The sequence below is a fragment of the Seriola aureovittata genome, chromosome 22 (genome assembly GCF_021018895.1).
Source record: "Seriola aureovittata isolate HTS-2021-v1 ecotype China chromosome 22, ASM2101889v1, whole genome shotgun sequence".
In the NCBI taxonomy this organism is placed as follows: domain Eukaryota; kingdom Metazoa; phylum Chordata; class Actinopteri; order Carangiformes; family Carangidae; genus Seriola; species Seriola aureovittata.
In genome coordinates, this window is record NC_079385.1 from 14,973,836 (window position 1) to 14,999,396 (window position 25,561).

A 25,561-nucleotide genomic window follows, 5' to 3' on the forward strand; every position below is an offset into this window, starting at 1 on the left:
CTCTGTCTGCTCCATACGTGACTGGAGGCCATGAGGCTTCGCTCCCTGTCTCCCCATCTCCAGGATCACACCTCACCTGTAATGTTTCTGTGTTGCTGCAATCTGGCTGTCAGCACCACAATCCTGTGGTTCTAACCTACTGTGGTAAAACTGATTACAACAGCTGATCATTTTCCAGGGCACACCTCAGAGTTATTTATTGAGGATTTTGCTTTTAATAGCAAAAAAACTGAAATATCCCCCAGTTAAAGCAGCAAACAAATACTGACCAATGGAGAGAAAAGGTTAAGTTTAAACTGAATATGACAAATGACCACTAAATGTATCTGCAACAAAGTGTTGGAAGAAATGGATTACCTCATTTGAAATAAATTAAACTCCATCAGAAAGGAATCCATCTTCTACAACAAGGATAATCCTGAGCTAATGTACAAAATGACAAAAATGCCTTCGGACTCATTGAGTCGTACGATTTTGCACACAAGGACATGTGGTGCAATGGGATATCGTGCATAACATTCCCATGTGATCTTCCATGAAAACAGCAGCAACAAAAGTGATGCCTCTAACAAGTTGCGGCAAATCTCAGTCCAACAGTTGTGGGAAGGCAAAAGGAAAAGAGTAAAAGTAAAGCTAGAGTTGCATTCAGAGTGCATAGCTCAACCATGGCCAAACAACCCTATACATACACATCTTCTCAGGTATAGCTATCTTTAATCATTGTCTTAAATCCTAACACAAGGCAGCTGTATGGTGTTATTATCAAAAAACAAAAAGTTAAAAAAAATAAATAAATAAATAAATAATTTGTGTTATTTACCTAATTTGTGTTCACTTGTTTCATTTCAGCTCAGTGTGAGTCTCTACTGCATTTGCTGTCACTTACAGTCACGTTTCTCTCCTCCTCTTCTGTTTCACCGTGTGTGTCATAGCCCCTCCACACACAGCAGAGCAGAGGAGAGAGGTTGACAGTTTGTTATGTTAAGTGCAATGAAAGCTTTCCAGCAAGTGTTATAAATCCCTCTAAAACCAAAGATTGACAGACGTCGACCCTGAACGTCTCAATGTCAGGCCAAAATTTGTTTGTATGTTTTTTTTTTTTTTTTAACACAGTGGTGAAGATGCTAGCAGCCCTGCTTCCGATGGCAGGGAAGCTAGTGCTGAGAGCAGTAGCAGCTCTCCTGCTGGTGCAACTAGAGAGAGAAGCCTGTTCACTTACTCCTTACTTTCTCCATGTTTCTTCATCATCATTGCCTTCCTCTCAGAGCCAGATAAAGAGAGACTGACTCACATCCATGTCCAATTAGCCTGAAATGTGACTGGACTTTAAGCAGGAATCCAGGATTTTCCCTCCTTCTGCGTCAGAGATTCACACTCATGTAAATAGCTTAGCCTGAGACGACCCTCCAACTTCATCGACTGAATGTTTAATCTACCCTCTCTCCATCAGACTCTCTCTCACCTTTCGTTAATGTCTGTCTCTCTGCAACATGACAGTATCTGGAGCCCGTAAGGCATAATGCATTTCTAGTCATTTTTACCTATCACATGGAAATCTATGGAGTTCCTCCTCACTTCTCTCTTCTCTGATTTTGGCTTTTTTTTTTCTTGCCTCTTTTGCTCCCTCATTATCTGTTTATGTCTCACTCAGTTTAATTTCCATTCTCTCTCTACGTCTCTCTGTCATTTGGCCAGGTAACAGCGCTCAGAGATCTGAGAACAAACACAACACCCACATTGATCACTTACGTCAGTGGAGCAATTTTCTACCAAAAGACACTTTGACATAGAGCAACTAACCTCCCAGTTCTCACTCACTCACACACACACACACACACATACACACAGTCTACTGTATATTGACAGTTCAGCTCTCCTTTATCCTACAGCCAATCACAGAGGAGATGTAACAGCCAAACGTGGGACGAGACACGCTTGAGCACACATAAAACAAGCCTCTACAGTAGCCTCACACCGCTCCTGTTAGGGGGGGAGGGTTTGATTGGGAAGGAGGGGGGGTGCCACTGGCAAGGCAGTTCCCATGGCAACATACAGGTGACTCACCAGCTGGTGATGCAGTTGCCGTGACAACCTTCAGTGTGTAGCATCGCTATGGGAGCTGAGTGAAAGGGAAGAACACATTGTGGGTGTTTGTTGTCGTGGGAGACGAAGTATAACGCTGCAGACCAAACAAGTGATGAGCAAACAGAATCGACTCAAAGGTCTGAGGCTGGAGGATTAGCTCACACTGAATCCAACGCTGAAAACAGATTTGAAGACAGTGTGGATGGCAGTGAAAAAGTAACTGAATCAGGAATAAAGTGCTGAATAGTAACTTTAGTCAAGAATCCCTACTTACACAGGGTTTATACACCAGGAAGGTGGAAATTGAAATATTTGACAGTCATCTGTCTGGATGACATTATGCCATATTGTCAAATAACAGAACATGTATGTGAAAGGTGTCACTCACAGTGATGAACTCACAGCTGATTATTACCCTACACTGTGTTTCCCATCAACTGCATGGAGAGTTTTAGTGTCTTTTAGCACATTGTTTGGTTTTATTGTTATGGTTCAGTCTCACTGCTCTTGGCGTCAGGTAGCTGTTGTTAGCAAATAAAAGCTCTGATAAACCCACCCTACCTGTCCAGTACAAAACTAATCAGTAACCAGCTACTGGTTAAATGGTATGCAACTTAACTACTAGGTTGTCAGTTCCCCCAACATGTGCAAAATTAAAATCACCCTTCCCTTACTTTCCTTAAAGAAATCAATAGTCCAAATAATGCTACACACATAAATTCAACAATGTATGCATTTCAAATAATGTTGCTCTCACTCTCACCCACATTTTCCACACGTATTTAGTACAATGGAACTTGTGTTTATGTTGAATACAGAATACACTTGGCTTGGTGTCCAGGTGGTTCAAGTCTTACACTGAAGTTGTGATCATCACAAACAGTGGGATGTTCATATAGGCTCTTGTTTGTGAACACAGTAAACATGATCACACTGGAAGTCACCATATGTTCCTCTGTCAAATTATTTTAAAGGCCTAAAAGCGTGTAAAGACCCACAAGAAATAAATACTAAATAAAATAATCCAGAAAGTTGAGAGAGAAAGAGCTGTCAGCAACGCTCATTAGTTCAATCTAACAGTACGTTTACTACAACAGCTAAAAAACACAAGTTTGTTGATTAGTTTTGGTCAGTTTTGCATTGTCAACTAACTGGCTAACTGTACATTTTCTGTACCACACGTATCTGTTTTGAATCATTTCAGATTGATGTTAATATTTTCACCCTTTTAAATTCTGTAAAACAAACATAAATCCATTCCCAAGCCATGGAAGAGTACAGCAGTAAACTTGAGTTCATACTTGCTATAGATCATGAAATACTAGAATGTCTTTCCAAAATGAGGCAATCATTTTGTTAAACAGGTAAGGACTACTGAATCGACTGAGATCTGTCTGACAGAAAAGCTGATTGAGACACAAAATAAATCAATACTGTAGGTGTGAGGTGGTGAATGAAAGCAAAACCCGGTGGTTTTACATCTCCACATGCAGCAGTGATGTAAAGGTGCACTCTTGGACCCCCGTGACTGTTGGGTGTGGTTACAGATGCAATGAAGCACACCCAGCTAAGTTACTCTTTAAGGATGGATGAGGATGGCATCTGTGTTTTAGAAGGTGAAACTACAGGTGACACACTGACTAAAAGCTGAGTTTGATATTTTGCCTTACCATTGCGGGGACAGGCGTTGAGCCGGAGGTTGATATCGAGTGAGCAGGGTTTGCGTGTGACGGCGGTGGTCACAGACTCATACGGGTTGTCTTCGTCCTCTGGAAGGAAAACATCCAGAGATGGTGATGTGACAATCTCTGCGGAACGCTTTGAGTCCTGGGAGAGAGAAGAAGGGAAAACACAAAGAGAAATGTGAGGGCGATCATCCAGTGACACAGTGGGCACAATTTCATGGCCAAAGTTTAGTTTCCCAAGCATAAATGTGCACATTTAAATTGAAAGACCCCTGCAGGAACTCTTCATTTAGCTAAACACAAACACAACACTAACTATATTATTAATTATATACTGCAGCTATACTGGCAAATTATCCCTTCAAAAAGACCCATACATGATGTATTATGATAATTAATAGTGTTTGGAAAGCAAAGTGAAGAGGCCTCTCACTGAGTGCAGATGCACAATATTATACCAGAGTGTTATTTTGATTTCATGAGCTTCAACAGAGAAGCACTGCAGAACAAAATTCAGCAAAAAAAAAAAAAACTGAAAAAAAGCTTTTGATGTGGGCTTTCAAATGTGTAGCAAACAGTGTCTATCCAGGGCCAATGGTGTCCATCTTTTGTTCACCTGTTTGCCTGAGGTGCATGACAGGAAACTAAAAGAAACAACTAAGCACATCAGCTCAGTAATATCTCAGTTCAGCTCAAGGGCATCATTTAAGTCCAAACACATTCACACAGTTCAGTTGTCATGAAAGATTTAGGCCAATGTTCAAAGAAAACACTGAAAATGAAGGGTTTGAAAAAGTTTGAACTTTTCTTTCGTCTTTTCAATCCTGGAGAATTTATTGTGTCTCTTAACGGTCCCTTTAGGACTTCTGGGTTTTGTTCTCTGTGATCACCGTGATCACCGAGGTTTTGCTGGAGCTTTACTTATAAGAAAAAAAGAGCAGTTCTCAACATTCATCTCAGCTCTAAAATTGTTGAGACTAGTAAGGATTAGGGATAAATCACAGGGAATCTTATGTTGATTTGCTAGTCAAGTGTCTTTAATGAACAGTAGATTGTAGTGAAATTGCTGCAATTTGTAGAAAAAAAGTTATGTGCTATAATGTACATCATTAAAAATATGAGATACAAAGGCTATATTTCAATTTCATTAACAATCTAACTGATGAAAGAGGTGGCTGCTGTTAAAATCTATCATTTGACAGTGCAATCGCTTCAGGGTCTCATCACATGATATGAATGAATTTTAGACCAAAGAGCAAAACAGCTGCTGAGAAACAGGGAACACAAGAGTTTTATTCCCAACATATCCACAATTGAGGTTATGCAAAACTAAGACAAATAGTTCTACTTTTTGTTTAACATTAGAGGACTGCCTTAAGAAAAGATCTGCAAGCAGGTACACTGAGGTCCAAGCACCCGACCAATCGCAGAGCCAGAAGTGGACCAACTCCAGGGGGCCAGCAGCAGCAGAGACTCTCTGAATCAGCTTTGAATTGGCTTTAAAGGGGTTAGTTTTTATGGGCCAAACATTTCATTGTTTATCATTTAATGTTCTTTTGATCTCATTCACAAGTGTCTCCTAGTTTAGATATGGTTCTCAGAAAAACAGCAAAAGCTGCTTGAGTTTACTTAAAATAGTTTAATGTCTATTGCCTTTACCTGTTACAGTGATATTGCCCGAGTTGTGGCACATGTCATTATTCATTCATATTAATCTCCAACAGGCCTTATTTTGCTGACTACATGTGTTATCAACTCAGAAGAGGAAACAGGTGCACGGATCTCTCCGCACTCCCAATCCACCAATAACCTCAGCGTGATCCTTAACAACCAACTGTCCTTTCCGGTTCATACAGGAGTCACACCTGATACTGCAGATTTGCTCCCAATAAACTCTGAGGGATCAGACACAGCAGCCTCATTAGGAAGTCTAAACAGTTGCAGGTCGAAGCTCATCTCAGGCTTGACTGCTGCAACTCCGTCTTTGTTGTCCATCTTGCATCCTCAATCCACTTATCTCCTTCTTTCCCCTGACTTTCTGTCTCTCTTAACTGTCTTGTCACGGCGAAATGAAAATATGTAATCTTTAGAAGAGTAAATAATTAATCATCTTTAATCATCTATCCACTTTATGATACAGGTGGGCCTCACCACTCCTCCACCAAGCTCCAGCTATCACCACAGTAAAGGTTACAAATCCCAATACACACACACACACACACGAGGAAAAAAGCTCTTGTTGTTATTCTTGATAATATGTTATTAGACTGTTAATGGGAAGGGTGCTCTTCATTCACTTTTCTTAATTAATGCTGTTTCAGTTTTTGTTTGTGTAGCTTATTGTAAGTCGCTCTGAAAAGAGAGTCTGCCAATGCCTAAATTGTAATTTGCATACTAAATGAAATGCGTCAATGATTTTCACCAAAAGGGACTTGCAGCATCTCTATTTGAAGACAATTAATTCAGAGTAACATGTAATGAAATGTTTCTTTGGAACCTTTATATAACGGACTTCTCTCTGGGCATTTGAGGATATTTCAGATTGCACTTTGTTGCAGCACTGGTGAAAAGGTTGAGTCCCAAAGGGCTCAAAGAGAGAGCTGAGGACCAAAAGGTCTCTTATCTCCGAGGCAGATGTGTACCCAGAAAGAATGAAAAACAAGAGTGAGTGATGTGAAGCAGGGGAAAAGGTTACAGGGGCGAGTGTCATTTCAGCCAAAGAGACAAAACATTTCTTTCCAGCAACACAGCCTTTGGATGTCTGCCTATTCCCACAACACAACACTCTATCATCATTTCTGAAGTGTCACTTGGCAACCTGCCCCTGGTTGTACCCTTCCTAATGGGATCAGTGGTAAACTTGGCACCATGGCGATGAGTTGTGGGTGTACATATGCCTGCTTTCAACCCCACTCCAAATATATTTCTCAACCCTCTGACTATATCTTTCCCCCCCTTCGCCCTCTTCCAATCCCCTTTACTCATTCAATAGCCATTACTCTTGCTGTCATCATCCACTACTACATTACCCAGACTGCACCAGGCCATCAATCACACACTGAGAACACTCAAAATAGATTAATCATTCTGGCTGATAGAGCAATCAGTCTCTTGATGATTCCTCTCACTTGCACCACACTTTATTAAAGGCCTACAAACTAACACCCCCCACCCCTGACCCCCACCCTTTCTATCTCCATCAGCACTCAATTAGACTGCCATTACAAGCTAATAGAGATCCAGTCAGTCTTTTCTGCCTTCACTCTGCAGGTGGCCTGGCCTCGACTGACACTGATTTGACGTGACAGCTTGGTTAGCTGCAGATTTCACTCACAGACCTGAAGGAAAGGCTGAGAGCTCTCTGATAGAGGCATAAAGAGATGCTGTTCACTGCTGCTTTCAGGGTCATAAAAACTCTGCTGCAATTTATTAACTCATCTGACAGCTCAGATTAAATGTGCAATGAATCATCTTCACATTAATTTTGAGACTTTAGCATAATTGTGATAAAACAGCAAGACATAGGAAAAGCTGGTAGTCTCTACAAGTCACTACACTGCATTTCACACTGTTTACATGCACTTAAATAACACGGTTTCTCGGATTTCTGCAGGAAGATGATTTCTTAAATGTGATGTAAACCAGATACCTGGATTATAGTGGATAAACAAGATCAATATTGGTAGGCAATGTTGGTCAGTTGGTTGGTCAGTCCAGACTGATATATCTCAACTACTGGATTGCCAGCAACAAGGTTTTACAAGACCTGATTTCTCATGAGAGACCTGGTTTCTTGTTCGAGCTTACTCACAGTGTGTGTTACCAGGAAATGGCTTCATGGCACAGAGTTGGAAGAGGGTGCAGTTCTTTAGAAAAAAATCAGGTTCAGGCAGTTACTGGAAGTGAAAGTATATTGAAATGGAAGCAGAGATAAGTGGAACCATTGTCTTTGCAAGAGGAAGTGACAAGGATAATGGGAAATGCAGCCCAGATTGGCAATAAAACGTCAGCACTATCATATTATATCAAAGAAAAATGTGAGATTGAGGCTACCAATCAACTCAATCACCCTCTCATTTGTTTACAGTAATTATAGAGATGTCATGAATTAACAATGAATTTCCGAAGTTTTGAAGTGCCACAGGTAGAGTAGCCACATTAATAGATGCACTGAGGAAAACATATGAGGAAAGCTCAGAGACAAAATGCAGTCAGGAAAGAGATTCCTCTGCAATGTCTACAGGGAGAAAAAAAATTATGGTTAAAAAGAGTGAGGGTAAAAGAGATAAAAAGCAGGAAATGATTCAGAAATGTGTCTGAAATTATCTTTAAAAGATACAAGAGATGAGGAATCACTCGTAGCGTGTACTGTAAATTAATTTCTCACTCTAGTTCCTTGTGCTCTTGCCATTTTTCCCTTCCCTTTATCACTACTACTACCTCTTATCTCTCTCCTTCACCTCTACATCATCTTGCATTATTTCTGTTACTCTAAATCTGTAGCTTCCACCCAAACAGCTTAGGAAGAAACAGAAAGAGTGAAAGAGTGAGGCCAAAGCTGACAGGCGTAACAAAAACCATTGCCTGGCATAAAGACAGAGGCAGAGAGAGAAAAAGGAAGGGAGAAGAAAACACAGGTAGACTAAAGGATGCCAGGATCCAACTCAACACTTACTTTGTAGTTTGTGTCAGCAAATCCCAAGGAGACGAGCACAAGACAGACAGACAGAGCGGGAAGAGGAAAATGAGTTTGCGCTGAGGAAAGGAAGTAGAGGAAGTGGGAGTGCAGGGCAGTTTAGAGCAGAGATATCCTCAAACACACAAAATAGGAAAGACAAACAGAAACAGGACTCAAGTACAAGCAACATGCTTGATTTTCCATAGAGAAGACGGCAAGAAGGAGACAAGAAAATATCCAATTCAGCCGTGTTCGAATAGAGCAACAAGCTGAAAATGTGAGCAATCCCATTTCTCTCTTTGCCCTCGATCTCAACAGGACAGGCACTGCAAGAAAATCCCTTACACTCAAGTCCACAGCGAAGCCTGGGAGGAGCCCAAGTGTGGAAATGAAACTAATCCAGCAATGTGACAACAGGTTTAGCTACCTGATCTTTTTATGGTATCCTCGCTCCTCGTCCTCAGCCCTGAAGAGGCTTTAAAAAGCGGCAAAAAAGGCTTCATACAGTGTGATATGTGCAGTCCGTCCAACAAACAAACACACTCAGTCTTCATTCATTTCCCTCCCTCTACCCTTCACCCTCCTTCCCTCTCTATCTTTTGGGGCAGAGATAGGACACAGAGAAACTTGTGTCTGAGCTGAACAGGAAGAGAGCAGACAAACAGAGGCCTCCTCTGGCCACTAATTAGCAGGTCGTATGCAGCGCCCGTCCAACTGCAGAGGCCAGATTAAAAGTTTTAGTGTGTATGTGAGCATGCGACGGTGCCTGCAAACGTGACAGAAGGATTGTATGTAACGGCGTGTGATTTTATCTGTGGAATAATGCAGTGTAGTGTTTGAATGTGTCTGTCTGATACAGTTAACATGTGGGCTCATGTGAGAGCTAATGTGCTTGCTTCCTTGTCTGTGTAAGAGCTCAATATGTGCACATAACTGAATCTGCTAGAGTTATATACAGTACTCTGTGTGTGTGTGTGTGTGTGTGTGTGTGTGTGTGTGTGTGTGTGTATGTGTGTGCAGAGCTGATAACACAAATAGGAAATATGTTATTTCTGTGGTCACATCCGAAGAACTTCTATCTTAATCCTGTGACTCTCTCTTCCTCTGTCCGTGTCTGTTTAACTCTATACTGTAAAAGTCACAACCCAACCCCTTCCCCATACACTGTACACAGAGTTCATAGGCCATCAGATATGAATAGAGGCTATAATTTGCTGGTATTTCCTCATGGAGGCTATTTGATTAGAGAGAAAAGGGAGGGCTGGACACCAGAGAGGACAATGGACCCTCTGAGGGCCTCATTGAAGGGAGAGATGGAGGGAGGTGCAGTCATGAGAGGACAGTAGTGGAGAGGCATACTGACCAAAAACAGGAGATGGAAAATCAAGAAAGATTGCCGCAATTAAAAAATCAAAACAAAAATCAGAGTCCACGTCTCAACTCAAGGCAACATGCACGAAAACACACAATCTTTCTGAGAGCGAGATAAAGAGATTAATATCAATCTCATGGCATGTGTTAATTAACCTAGCTTAGCTTTAAGAGTGGGAGCAAAGTGAAACTGCAAGCTTGGCTCTTCAGAAAGTGAAAAAAGAGTAAGACTCTACAGCCATGCTAACTCCTCTGTGAGGCTATATTTAGGCATAGCGATGTTATGAACTGAGGATGCTAACCTGCTCACCATGACAAAACAACAAGGTCAAGCAGGAATAAGGTTTACCCTGTTACCATTTTCACCATCTCAAATCAACAGTTTGCCCAATACTTCAATGCAGCGTCACTGACTCTGTTGCAGTTTGCCAGATACTTTTAGAGAGCACAGGTCTCTGTCTTTGCACAGGCACCAATTTGTGTAATCTGGCCAATCTCACGGTTACAACATGGTCTTTGGGATGCTGTGCACAGCTTTGTGCCTGGCTGTTTTTTGCCAGGAAATTGTTGATTTAATCCTCCCTATTTAGCCTACTTTAGAGATCTAGAGAGGGCAGTTTGTTGATCTACATGAGAAGTGAGAAAGAGGGAGCTAAGTGTGAAACTGGGAAACAGAGAAAGAGAGGGGAGAAGAGAGAGAAAGAAAAAGAGATAGTGAGACAGAAAGGTGCAGGCTGGACAGAGCAGGGACTGCCTTGCAGAATCCATAGCTGGCTAATCCCACAAAAATCAGCTAGCTGAGCCACCCATGGGACACCGACAGTCGCTCCTCAGAAAATAACACCCTTCACATTCCCCATGATGGCTGCTGTATTGAGCAAAGCTCAAACTGCGGCTTCCCCTGGCTCCATGCTTAATCCCACAGACACGGCAACCAGCCACAGCAAGAGGCTGCTGACAGAGAGCCACTGCTGTGTGACCGAACATTTACTGTGTTTAACTGCCTAACAACTTCAGAAGATTTCTTTTTGTATTTAATAAACATAATGAATACTTGGACCAACAGGCTGAGCTGACATGAGCACTCTAAGACAAAGCCTCATCTATGCCATGAGAAATGTTACCGATTCTAGTTCAAAAAGTTCAAGGTATGCATTCTTACCATGTGTTTAACTTGTGAGAACTTTTTAAGCATCATACATTTCTACAATTTCTGCAATAGCAGATCGATTAGCACTCATTTTGATCCAGATTTCATATCTTCATTTATCAAAGTATTTCTGTTCATGTTGCAAGAACACAGTGTTTATTACAGTGTATGCTGTATGCGTAACTTTCAGGCAGCTACACAATATTTATACTACACAATGTATTTTTATATTTTTCACTTGTTTCCATAAAAAGAATAAAAATAATATAATGAAATAAAATTGGACTCAGTGACTCACTTGTGCTGAATCCCTTGTTCTTTGTGTACCTGGCAGTACATTGAGTGGTGGCTCACAGTGCTAAAAACGACTTCCTATTTATTACGTTTATGGGTACTCAGCTTTTTATATCTCAATCATGATACAGAGAATTGCTTTAGAGGTTGCTTACTACTCCCATCGGCTTCACATCAACCTTGAACACACACACACGCACACACACACACACACACACAGATGCACCAGTAGCACAGCATGCTGATCTGCCCTTTGTTTGGATGGGCATTGTTTTGTGGTTAGTACATGTTGTGATGGGGCTATAGGTTCTGTCACTGTAATTTGCAAAAAAACAACTCTAAAAACATCAAAAACCCCATCAGGCTTTCCTTATAAAAATCATACATTTCAAACTGCTCTTATGAGGTTAAACTACCATCTGTAAAGACACTATAAGTCACCTGTAAATGTTCACTACAGCCAGGGAAAGAAATAATGTTCAAAAGAAAGAAAAATGAGAAGGTGAACAAAAAAAGAGGCACAAAGAGGAGAGCGAAGTGGAACATTAGACCCCAAATTATCTGTCACAAAGTCTTCTTAAGAAATCCACTAAACACAGGTCCGTGGCATCAAACTGCCGCTCAGAAACACGTCTAGTGATTCAAGAAACTGCTTGTGACTTTCAGTCTCTTCATTTATACCTGCTGAGGTCTCCACGTACCGTCTTTAAATACATTTATTCACTTTCTTGCTGAGAGTAAGATGAGAAAATCGATAGTACCATGTAGCTTCATATCTTATCATTTTGTGTGTGGCCATTTTATGCCTTTATTATTATTTGATAGGACAGAAAAGAGTGACTGGAAATGGGATAGAGAGAAAGGGAATGATATGCAGCAAAGAGTCCAGCCAGTCGGGAGTCGAACTGGAGACTCGCCTGCTCAGACCATTTGCACCCACATGGTATGACACTTGGCCACAGGTCGACCTGTAGTTTACCATACTGTCCTCTCATCCCAAAATGTCCCAACATTTTCAGCTGCTTTAACAGTTACCTGCTCTGTTTCAGTTATTCATAATCTCAACTACAGATGAAATTAAATGTATTGCTCACTCTACAGTAACATTACTTCAAAGTGCTGTTACCTCAGTATCTTTCAACGAAGTTCATTACTATGTTAGAAGTGTAGAAATCACTGAAGATGACAAAAACCTGTTTCAATAAGCTGCTTTTTCAAATCTGTCTTTCCATAAATGTGTTGCCAGAAGGAAAATGAGGAGGAGAAACAGCAGCTTGGTTTGGACACACATAAGCACAAAATAATTGCACACATAGAACCACTCTATTGGCTTTTCTGAAGCATTGTAGGATTGAATGCCTTGCTAAATGGCACCCAAACCCTAGACGTAGGCTTGCTCTATTGAAATATAGTACTAGTAATATAGGATGCATTTTTTCTTGTTAGTGGTTTCTCTTTATTGTAGTTCCTATTCCTCATTCTCCAATCTTGTCTCCATTTTCCTGTTTACCTCAAGGACAATGAGATATCTGACCTCTAGCAGGAAGTCAAACTACACAAACACAGAATATCTGCATGTACACAAGGGCAGCATGTGTGTGTGTGTATGTGTTTAAGGTAGTGAGACAGGTAGACAGTCTGTAGCTGCAGAATCTACAGCACTAACTCCAAGCACAGAGCTGCATCACATCCCACAGAGAGACGAGGAGCAGAGAGAGAAAAGGAATTTACTTTGTATTTTAAGCTAATAAAACAAACAAAGAGAAAAACATGCTTGATTCACAATATATGAAACTAAAAAACATTTGTTCAACTCAACTAGGACTGCAACAAACAGTTATCTGAAATATCTGGTGATTATTTTCTTGTTTGGTTGATAAAATATCAGAAAGAGAAAGAAAGAATCTTATTTTCCGAGAGCTGAAATAGCTCGACCTTCAGCCCCCAGATAATCAATTTATGATAATATGTGACAAAGAAAAAGCGTAGAATCCTCACATACAGTATGAGAAGCTGAAACCAGTGAATGTCTGGCATCTTTGCTTGAAAATGACTGAAATGAAATAATCAATTATCCAAATAGTTGTTATTTATTTTTTCATTGATCAAAAAAATAATCAAATAATAATTTTGGCTCTAGTCTCAGCTGTTATCTGAAAAACTTGACTTGCCAGTTTTCTTTACAAAAACTGACATTTCCTTGTCCTACGGCACAGGCATGGTTTTTGTATCAAACAGTCTGACACCTTAATGTCTGAAGCTACAGCCCACAGCCGTTTCTTTTAACTTATCTACAAACAGCTATTTAAACTATTCCTTTAAATATATCATGGCATTGTTACAGCACAACTCTCAACAATATTGAACTATTTAAATAAAACAAAACAAAGTTGTTACAGAATTTGAAAACTTGTGATCAAACTCAGCTGTTTAATATACAGATGGGTCCAAAGGTCTCAGACTTCTGAAACCCACTGTAAAAAAATCAAAAACCCCACCCATTGTCCCACAGAGCACGTTCAGTTCCTCATTTAAAGGCTTATAAAGCTCTCCACCAAATCCCTGCCCTCTCAGAAACACCTGCCTTTGATGTTCCTTAACATCTGCAAGAGCCCTCATGGGTTTCTGATCTTAACCTGTGCCAGCACGACACAGACCTGCTCCCTCTGAACACCTTAAGACTGCTGAGGCTGAGAACATTAAAGGTCAGCAGCCACCAAAAAAAAAAAAAGGAAAGGAAAGGAAAACAGAGCTGGAGAAAAAAGTCATAGCTAAGTCTGAGAGAGAGTGGGGGAAGAGAAAGATGGAGAAGAAACAGGAAGGAAGAGGAGAAGGTGCTGAAAGGAAGAGAAGCTCGGAGGCTCAGTCAGGAAACGCTTACGTGTGCAAATGTGTGTGTGTGTGTGTGTGTGTGTGTGTGTGCACAGCGCTGTGACGCACCTGTGCTGATGGTGACTGAGTTTGTCAATGGTGGACATCCCACGCCTTACATCTCATGAATTTCTGTGTTGCCTGGCAACCCTGCCAACCTCGTCATCTGTATCTTTTTTTTTTTTTTGTTGCATTTGTTCATTATCTTTCTCCTTTTTCGTTCTCTCTATTTTACTTTCACGGTTTCAACCAAGTGAAACCTTGACTTTAAAAACTTCTTTTATTAAAGTCAACATCGTAGAGGAAACCTCCTCCACAAACACTTTAGCATCACTTGGTGGTCACATGGCAATGGTGGGAGGACACCCGTGGCTGGCAATGAAAATGCACAATAGGTTCAGCTTCCTAATACAGGTATGTATGCCCGTATGCATGCACACACATGCACGCACGAGCACACACACACACACAGACACAAACATAAACATGTGACATGCTAAATTCATTAGCTTTAAACAAAGTGCACCACTTCTGTTTTTCTTCATTATGTAATTCAAACTACAGTCTCAATCACATGTGCTGTCTACACACAGACACACGATAACGTCACTAATAATAGCATTCAAGTAATTGAATGAAGCCCAAACACTATCGCATTTTAAAGTGCCTGAGAATTTGGTTTCAAATCTTAAAGATGCTATAATCAATATTTTTATTTTAACAAAGGATCAAATCACTATGTGTGTGTGAAAGGGGGTCACACTTGGTGGTGAAGCCAGTGAATTATCACCCAATACTGCAGTTCACTGGGCTTTTTAGCATCTTTTAGCTCACTGTTTTCATTTAACAACCTACAATTTTACTGTAAAAAAAAAACAAACCAAAAAAAAAAACACTTTGCGCTACCTGATCAGCATCAAACAGACAAACAGTTAGTTAAAAGTTAAAAAGGGGGGATTATTGAAGTTATATTCCCCAGTTGGACACAAACACAACCCCAAATAATGTTAATAATATAAAAATGTTGCTTAATGACCTTATCAACATATAAAAAGACAAACATCTTAGAAATTATTTAATACGATTTCACATTCAAAAACTGAGCTACCTCATCAGGACCGGGTGGTTGTAGTTTGATCAGATCTGATTGACGGCAGAGAACCATCTAACTATTGAACTAGCTATGTTTGAAGAACGATCATCAGAGCCCATTAATTATAATGCTGGAGCCTTAAATTCTGGTGAACATTTTTTTCTCTCACATTTTTCCAACTGAGACAAACAGGTTCAGAAAATCCAAGTGAAATAACAAAACTTATTCTAACTTTTTGTTAAAAATATGTATTTATGCAGGACACTATAGTAAAAAACTCAGTCTGACCTGCTGCTTAAAGGTGAAAATCTAAAGGTTTTGGTAGCAGAATCTTTTCTCTATGACTTGTTAGTCAGTCCAGTTCTTTGACTGACAGACTTGAGTGACAGCTGAACAAACTCAGCATTCAGACAATCAATACAAAGGTTAACACTCTTCTGCAGAAATATAAAGTGAAAGAAAAATGAGGCAGAGAGCGAGATGAACATGAGAGAGAGGAGTGATATAAAACAAGCTGAAGAAGAATAAGGTTGACAGATCTCTTGTGGGATGATGAGAGGAAAGGATGAGATGGATGTGAAGGTAACAACTGCAGCATAAAAATGTTTGCAACAAAAAACTTGGTCCATTCATCCTCAGAGAGGATGCACAGGCTTCTCTCTTTATGTTAACTCTGTTTATTCACAATTACAGAGGACAAATTAGCATGGTTCTAACTTAATTATACAATAACAACTCAATTTCTGTTTCCTCCCCCATTCTGTTCCTTCCTTCTCATATCATCTTCTATAAAAACACACACACACACACACACACACACACACACACACACACACACACAAACCCACCCACACTAACTCAAGATGACACGCCAAATTCAGACACACATTTGTAGTGAAACACACAAAGCTATTGCCACCAAATATGCTGTATATACCAACAAGCTTACAGGCATACTCAAACATTTAATATACACAAAGGTTCTTTTTTCTATGCACCAACAACTTAGTGCACACAAATAAACACACGCACACACACACACACTCATCCAGGTGCAAACCTCTCCAGGCAGTGTGCCAGTCAGGCAGGCAGCCTGCCAGTATACAAGACAGAGGGTCTGTTGTGTTGTAAATGTCAGCTGTCCTGCTGTTTGAGCCAACACGCATCTCACCGCTAAAGACTCATCTGCACACATTTAACCACACTTATATATACACAGCTAGAAGGGCTGAGGGGGCAGGAAGGAAGAAGGAAAGATGGAGTAGGGATACTAGGAAGTTGAACAGAGTTTGGATTAAGCTTGCTTTTCTAGAGTTTTGGCTAAACATCCAGCAGGAAACGTCACACATCTGTCAGTGAGATGTAACAGGTGAGGATTCCTAGTCCAGCAGGTCTGGAGTACCCAGGAGAAAGAGCTGATCATGACAAGATATTATATTCCAAACAGAGTTAGTTTTGTTTTTTTTCCTTTTGGTTAATAAAAAAAGAATTTCATTTGAACTTTGAGGTGATGGAGAAAATATACACATACTGTAATAGTACACGTGGTCATGTTTGAACGGAGTATTCCATTGCCTTTCAATCTCCTGTGTAGATTAGTGATTTGTAACATCGGACTGGGCCAATAGAAGCCCATAAGAATAATATATTATTTAATAGCAGACAGCCTTAACTGATTTAAATAAGAACAGAATTTAAATATATAAAAATAAAAACATAATAATGACTAACAAAGACTACAGAAATAGTTATGATTCAAATGGTAAAAGGAAAAACAACAGATGTACAAAATGTGTACATACACATTGCTAAACAAGCAGTGAGTAACAGGACTTAGGTTTCTTTCTGTGGGTGGCTGAATGAGCATAGCTAACACAATTTTCCTGATTTGGGCAAAGAAGGGAAATAAATGGAGCTGAAAAGAATGAGCTTGGGACACTCATGTTGCAGCCTCAATTAAATTTAGGTTCATAAAATAGGTAGATTTTATCCTTTTAAGTACAATTTACCCCTGTAGGCAGTAAGCTCATAAATATGTTTGAGACTATACATTTTTCCACAGCTTTTTGTCAATGTCATTTTTCTGTACCTTTGTAATACTGTAGAGTAATCAATATTGTCTCCTACACTAGTTTCATTTGTACATTTGTATTTATTTCTCTGGTTTTAAATTGGTAGATGCACATGATACTTTGTAATTATTGGATAATGTGCATACAGTAGACAAAGTAGCAACTACAGTCATATCAACATGAAGACAGCCTGCACTCATACACCCATTGTAATTAACTTGTCTATTGAAGCTGTCAAATGCTCTGTCTGTGCTGCAGATGTACGGTGCTGTAAGGAATACTGTGTGCTCACATGTTGTTGTTGTTGAGATCAGAGATCAGATACCAGATATCAGCTCTCAATAAAGTTTGTGCATGCATCACAGTATCACATGAGTTTTCTGACAGAACAATCAATGTTGGTGCTAGTCCTCTAAGTGATATGATAATAGTCAAATGCGAGAGCAAGAAAGAGACAGATACTGAACTGATTCAGAGTATGCAGAGCGGCCAGGAGAGCCAGTCTCTCTAGTGACGGCTCATTCACTGCGTTCCCACGGTAACCAGTGAAAGTATTCACTCAGAACAATAGCAATATCACTAGCCTGTAATCTCACTGTAGTGAATAAGTGTGTGTGCATATACTGTATGTGTGCTGCGTTACTCTCTACACCATGTGACAAACTTAATTTGCATTCTTAAAGTATTTAGACCACTTCATTTTTTCACATTTTGTTATGTTGCAGCCTTAGGCTAAAATCCTTTTAATTATTTTTTTCCTCATCAGTCTACACTCGATATCCCATAATGACCAAACAGTATTTTAGAAGTTTTGTAAATTTACTAAAAAGGAAAAACTGAAACATTGACACAAATATTCAGACCCTTAACTCAGTAATTAGGTGAAGCACTTTTGGCAGCGATTACAGCCTTGAGTCTTCTTGGGTATGACACAACAAGCTTTGCACACCTGGATTTGGGGGATTTTCTGCCATTTCTCTCTGCAGATCCTCTCAAGCTCTGTCGGGTTAGATGAGGACTGTCGGTGGACAGGCATTTTCAGGTCTCTCTATAGATGTTCAATTGGGTTCACGTCAGGGCCCTAGCTGGTGTTGTATTTTCTGTATGCTTAGGGACATTGTCCTGTTGGAGAGTGAACCTTCGGCCCAGTCTCCCGATTGCTCCGTCTGACTGGGTGGCCTGGTTGTTCCAAACTTCTTCCATTTAGGAATTATGTCAGAGGCCACTGTGCTCTTCAATACAGCAGAACATTTTTTGTAGCCGACCCCAGATGCAAAGACACAGTGTCTGAGCTCTGCATGTAAACAGGTGTGTGCCTTCCTAAATTAATATGCAATCAATTGAATTTACCACAAATGGACTCCAATCAAGGTGTAAACATCTAAGAGATGATCAAGAGAAATCTGAGGCACCTGAGCTAGATTTCAAGTGATTGTGAGGTATTGAGTGTAGCTTGATGAGGGAAAAATGAATTTAAACGATTTTAACATAAGGCTGCAACATAATAAAATCTGAAAAGTGGGTCTGAATACTGAATACACTGTGGGCTATATGTTGTTTATGAAGTGATATGATGTAATATAAGTTCCATTATGTGGATACTGAAAATACGTTATAATGCAAATTAGCAGTGAAAATAATCTCTGTAATTTAAGTGACCCTTGCCCAATTACAATAGGTTAATTCAGAATCCATGTATGCATGTGTGTGAGTGTGCATGTACCTGCGAGAGGCTTGAGAATCCCAGGTTGCGGCACCCATTGCAGGGTGTCAGGGCCTCCCAGAATCCAGTGGGGCCACAACTCTTGTCTGCCTCATCTTCCTCCAGTGCTGGAGCAAGAGGCGGGGTCGGCCGCTGTGTGTTCAAATGCAGAAAACAAGTCAATTCCCAGAACTCAAACAAAGCAATCGAGTAACAGTTAGGAGTTGAAGGGTCAGAGGATACATGTGCCTTATAAACTTAATCTGTGCTTTCATTAAGAGCTTAAAAGAGAATCCTAAATTTATGTATACAGTTAGAGAAAGAGAGATTTAAGGACAGAAGGCAAAGTGAAGTTCTTTTTACAGATCAAATATTTTTTACATTAAAAATGCATTAAATAACTATATGTAATTTGAAAGTTGCTCGTAGTGATGAATTATTACCACACAGAATTATGACCAAATCTACAGTAGCATGACCTACTTTACACTACCTGCTGAGCAGGTTAGCCACAGGAGCAGGTGGACATAGCCAAGGATTTAGCAATTTTTTTCAGGAGTTGGTGCAGACCAAAAAAATTAATTAATGCTAATGTTGTTTCATGTCTGGTGGACGTGTAAGTAAGCAACTATTTGCCTATACATTTGCCCAAAGAAGATGCCGAAAAGATGCATCATATACACAAAAAAATAAATATCTTCCATTGTTTCATTTAATACTTAAGTTGTTCCAAATGCAAAGAAAAACATTTCATTTTCAGGATGAATCTCCCTTTTTTTGAGTTTTTCTTTCTTTTCTTTTCTTTTTTAATTTTAAGACAATTCCTGACGTGACCCGTGGCCATCATTTAATTCAACTAGAAAAACCTCCACATTACTGCTTTGGGCCACACAGAAAAGGGTTAACCCAAAAGAAGGAAGGTGCAGAAACAGCAAAACAACTTTAACGCACACACATGCAAACTGTGTCCTTTCCTGGGGCACTTTGGCTCCCAGGAGGCAGGTGTGTGGATGAGCTCTGTCCCATGAATGTCAGAGGGCAGATACAGCCCACCTGATATCTCAGTGAACCATATGATGCAGCAGAGGACACAGGTCACAGCAGATTACATAGACAGAGCAATATCACCGCAGGAGGAGCAGAGACACGGTGGCAAGGGAGCTGCCAGGGAGCTGAGGGAGGTCTGATGTAAAGAGGGAAAGGATTAAGAAAGGAAGGAATTTGGAGGACATGTTAAAGACAGGAGGACATGCTCAAAGAAAAGGCTTAAGCAGGAGGAAAACTAAGGAACAAAGCTGAGAGATGTTGCAGAGGAAGGAGGGACAGATGGGAAGAGCAAAAGAGAGGCAGCAAGACTGGAGATGGAGGCACAAAATGAAGCTGAAACCAAAAGGTCACCAATCGTTCCAGACTGCAAAGGGGTCTCGACAACACTGGAATATTGATAGATGTAAAATAGACTGCAGGCTTCACATACACATACTGCGCTGTATGCATGAACAAAAGACTGACACGTCCTCTCATTACAGTAAAAATCAGATATCAGCCTTTGTTCAATAGAAACTACATTAATTATTTAGTACTGAGGCCTGCATAACTGATCAATATTACATTAGCTGTCTATGGGAAACCCTTGAAGGGATAAATTACTACTTTGGGAATTTCTTCTACTTAACTACATTAAGATATGTTTTTTATGTCTGTGTGTGCATTTTGAAGGCTTGTTAACAATTTGGCTTATTTCAGTTGATGTAGGAAACCAAAAATCTGATCTGAAATGTCTTGAAAAGAGTTAAATTGATTTTATCTACTGCCATAATTAGATCAACATGTTCATATTTAGTGCTAATTAGCAAATATTAGCATGCTATTGCTAAGGAAAACATTTGTGAAATACTACCTGCTAGTCCTCAGTATGTTACCATGCCAATGTTAACATGTAGCTCAAAGCAAAGCAGTACCTATTTACCGCATCACAGAGTTGCTAGCATTGCTGCAGGTTGTAAATCTTAACAAAATTCTAGTTTCATGTTTTAATATTCAAAAAAGGAAAAAATTAATTTAATGCAATTTCACTGAAAATAATAAGTTCTACACATTTTAACTGAATGTGTAAATTTGTTTTTCAGTCTAAATGCTGCTTCAGAGACATTAACAGTTTCAAAGTTCAAATAGTGAATGTTTCCAAGTCAGTTCCCACAATATCAATTGACAAGCAAAATTGGCAAACATTCATTGATTCCAGATTTTCAAATATGATATTTTCCGTCCTCTTTTATATATTGCTGTAAATTAAATTTCCTCTGGGTTTGGAACAAAACAAGCTATTTGAAGACCTTGTGCAATGGAAAATTGTAATGTGTATTTTTCTCTATTTCCTGAGATTTCATAGACTAAACAATTGAGCAATAAACCAGCTGCATTGGCATTCAGAAACACATCTGATCTAACCCTCATGAGTGCACATATAGTATGTACTCATCTGAATATAAGACACGCACACACACAAACATGCATTTCCATTATTGCTTGGTTTACACACAGTGGGTACACCAAGGTAACTGTGAGAAGGCTGTATTCTTCATGTGTGTCTGTGAGTGCATGTGTCCATGTTTGTGTGTGCGCATGTCCTGTCCTGCATGTTTTATTCATGTGTAATAGACACATCGAATCACAGGCTAATGGCTCCAGTCACATGCACAGACACAGTGAATGTCAGTAATGGAATACAAATTGGTACTTATAGAGAGAGAGAGGGACACAAGATGGATTGAGATAATTACACTTTAAGTGAGCAAAGGTGTGCATGCTCAATGTACATGCAAAGCATATCTCAGCCTGCTTTCATATTGAGCTTATTATAGAAATGGAAAAGATAATGAGCTATTGATCAGTCTCACAATATTGTTCGGTGAGGAATTTGTAAGGTCTGTGGTGAGTGCGTGTTGCTGTTGTTGAGCGAGGAGGAGAGAAATGGAAAGAAAAACAGAAACAGACATGCCACAATAAGCAAGCAAGAAGCACAGACACAGTGAATCGCATTTCTTTAGATGCTTCTCAATATGTGTGTGGTCTAAAGGCTCAGGTGGGAGGTCAGTGTGATAGATGACCTCTGTGTGCTGTGGAGCATCTGACTTCCTGCACAGTGGATTTTAAAAAGCCCAGAGCCTTGGCATCATGCTGTGCTGGCTATTAGAAATAAACTGCAGCTGTGATTCTCTGGTCAGCTAATACTGATAAAAGTCATCTATCTCCTACAAAATGGACTTCAAAAATTACGGTCTGATCAGTTTCCCTCTCTCTATGTGGGATTGAGGGAGTGGAGAGAAACAAAGTGAGTATTTGAACAAGTGAACGACACACCACTAACAATATTTCAAATTGGAAGAATCAAGGTCAAGAAAAAAAAAAACATGTCTGCAGGCTGTAAAAGGCTGTTTGAACAATAAACAATAAACAATAATTACAATTCTCAGCATATCCATGCAAACAACCATCAGCAGCAGATGTGTTTCAGTAATGTCAAGTGAATACTGAATTGGACAAGCCAGCTTGGTGGCATCAGTCTATCTGATACTGCCCTCTGTTGTCAACATAGACAAAGTACAAGCATCTATTAAAGCAAGGAAAATTCCCTCACATGCCTACAGTACTGTAACTCATTTGGACCCTTTGTAGTGTGATGACACGCCTAACAAACTACATATATAAGTTTATGAAGGCTTTTAGGCAAACAGTAGTAGAAGTAGAAACAGATCATTTGTGTGTTTGTCTACAAAGTATTTCTTTATTTTTGTGCAGCTATATTAGAATTACTTGCCAATAAATGTAATGTAGAATGACTTCTTTGCTTTTTAAACTGCAATTATTTTCTGGGCATCTTAATCCGTACACAGCCAACAATATAGTGTTGACAAAGGTCTTCAGCTGGGCAAGGATCAGGGACATTGCTATTCATGGTCAGCACCCTTTGTGTTTTTGGATGAAATTCACAGTGCACACCTCATTTTCTAGATAATCTGCTTCTGGTATTGTATCAGCATAACAATTTCCTTGAACCTTCAGATTGTTTTCTCCAATCGTCTGGAACCCAAAGATACTGAATGTATAATGATATAAAACTGAGACATAAAGCAGCATATCTTTACATTTGAAAAGCTGGAACCAGTGAATGTTTGGCTTTTTTTTTTTGATTAATGATTACTGACTCAGGAATGAACTAATTATCAAAATTAGTGTTCATTATTTTTTTCTGTGAGTTAATCACTTACTCAACTAACTAAACCATTTTGGCAAAACTTCAAACTACTGTCTGAAGTGATGAGTTGGAATATTAAGTGAACATAGAGCTGCTTAAGTAACTGAACATCCAATAACAACAACAACTAAGAAGTGTGTCTTAATGAGGAGCACCTGAACACATTTCTCCAACAGACCAAACTTCAAACACATGCACAAGTCCTCTGTCATAACTGTGTGCTGTACCTTGCTGACTCGAGTCAGGGTGCCATTGGGTCGATCAGGGTGATCTTCGTCAGAGAGCCGCCCGCTCCCAAAGCTGTCCATGGAGTGGGAGGAGATGGTGTGGCAGAGCTCCTCGAAGGAGTAGTCCCTGTCCCGGCACTTTTTAATCTCATGGAGCAGTTTTGACAGCTCACTTGTCACAGCATCATCTGAGGGAAGAAGGGTAATATATCGCAGCATCAGTATAAAGCCAGTTCCTATTACTGCTGGTACAAAAGTGATAAAATAAACTTATATAACAGACAAATGTATATCCCATTCCTTATATATTGTGACATTTATTTGTTTGAATTCTTAAGCAACAAGACAGACTGTACAGTTCAAAGGAGATTAAAATATATTAGATTCCCTCTATCCCGTTTCCCTGATTTAATGCTAGAATCAACCTTTGGCAAAAAGCAGAGACAGAACTAATGGCTGCAAAACACTTCCTCCATCTCTCTTCTGCATTGCTAATGCATTCAAAGTCGCATTCAGGCACATTCTGAGGAGCAAACTGTGCTAATCACTTTCTCTCGTCTCCTTCCAAGAGTCTCCGAGGTAATCAAGGTAATTATGGTATCTGCTGACAGTCGATGAGAGAGGAGACCGGATCAGCTGGAGCTCAGCTTGTTGCAATGTTGCATTCATAACACAGGTGGCAGCGCTGGACAGGGAAAGTGCACGACTGTTTGGAAAAGCAGTAATGTTTTTCTCCACTGAAGGAGCTGCTCTCCATGGCTGCATTTATATTGCATTGTTTGCCCGTATTGCAAAAATGTAAACAATTGTTCATATCAGGTTTACAGCTATAGTTTTTTTTTTTTTTCTTTAAAAAAAGATCCTCTGGCCTGCTGGGTTTTCCTTTACTTATGTGAATGAATTTTTTATGCAGATTCTTTTAGAGATGTTGAGGAATATTTTAAAGCATATTCTGAACCTCATGCAAAATGTATTTTCTCCTGTAGAGGTTGTTTTTTCTCTCTGCTGCTAGTTTCTGTCCCTTCTGTTCGACTGAAACCTTTCTGGTCAGAAGAAATGTCTCTTTAGAATCCTTATATTGCATTGTTAAGCCATTTGATTGCATTGTGTATGTGTGTGTGCGTACTCACTCTTATGTCTGAGGGAGGGAGAAGCAGAGGGCGAGGGGACAGAGGTTCGAGGTGCTGGGATGGGACACTTGCGAACAGGCTCCTCAACGATACTCCTCTTCTCCATCTCATCCATCATATACTCTACAGAAACATGGAGACAAGGGGGTAGGATGGGATGAGAATGTGGGGGATGAGATGTGACGAAAGACAAGAAAGAGCAGGCAAAGAGTTGGAAATGTGTTGGGAAACCAGGAAGAAAGCGGAGAAAGAGCCACAGGCCAGAAGAAAAGTTTGGAGGAAATGATGGCAGTAGGACGGTGGGCGAGGGGGAGGAGAGGAAAAGCATTTCAGAGGCATTTTACTGGATCAATATAATAGCACAGCCATCAACATAGTGAACAGATTGTGCTGCATTCAACTCGCACTTTTCATCGCACCACAAATTCACTTCACAGCCTCTACTAATAGAGCACTTTGCTGTTCATAAAAGCAAAACAGAAGAATTATGTGGGAAGAAAAAGAGAGGAGGAGGAAGGAGGAAGAGGACGACGAAGAGAGAAAGCAGGTTCAGGTTTGGGGGCATCAACACTGGCTAATAAATTTGCTTAAGTGAGGCATTAGGAGCTGAAAACACACAAACACGCTGCTTACACAGTGAAATCATGTGACAGCTTCCCTGCAGTCCTAACGAGGAACCCTGTTAATGTCAGGAAAGTCTGTGTGTGAGTGTATGTGTGTGTGTATTTCTACTACTATGAATCCTGGTATTCAGCTCAGTGATTATGATACACAACCACATTTGCATACAATTATACTGAGTATGGGAATGTGTATCAGAGTCAGAGAGGAATGATTAGAGTGACAGTTTTATTCCTCTGTACTCATACATCAGCAGATCCTTCATAAACAGAACACATTCAGCTTGGTGTCTAAGTATTACAGTTAAGCTACTATACAGCTCTT

At 40.0% G+C, this 25,561-nt stretch overlaps 1 protein-coding gene across 4 annotated transcripts in view; it reads right to left on the reverse strand.

Annotated features, from left to right (window-relative positions):
- The window catches only part of anks1b (ankyrin repeat and sterile alpha motif domain containing 1B), a 215,992-nt gene that overhangs the window by 110,526 nt on the left and 79,905 nt on the right, over positions 1-25,561 (reverse strand). For all 4 annotated transcript variants that reach the window (XM_056367040.1, XM_056367039.1, XM_056367041.1 and 1 more), the window contains 4 exons: positions 24,617-24,739; positions 23,487-23,674; positions 19,023-19,154; positions 3,756-3,912 (listed from right to left, as the gene is read on the reverse strand). In XM_056367040.1, coding sequence (XP_056223015.1) covers positions 3,756-3,912; positions 19,023-19,154; positions 23,487-23,674; positions 24,617-24,739 — 600 coding nt within the window. The remainder of the gene's footprint in view (positions 1-3,755; positions 3,913-19,022; positions 19,155-23,486; positions 23,675-24,616; positions 24,740-25,561) is intronic.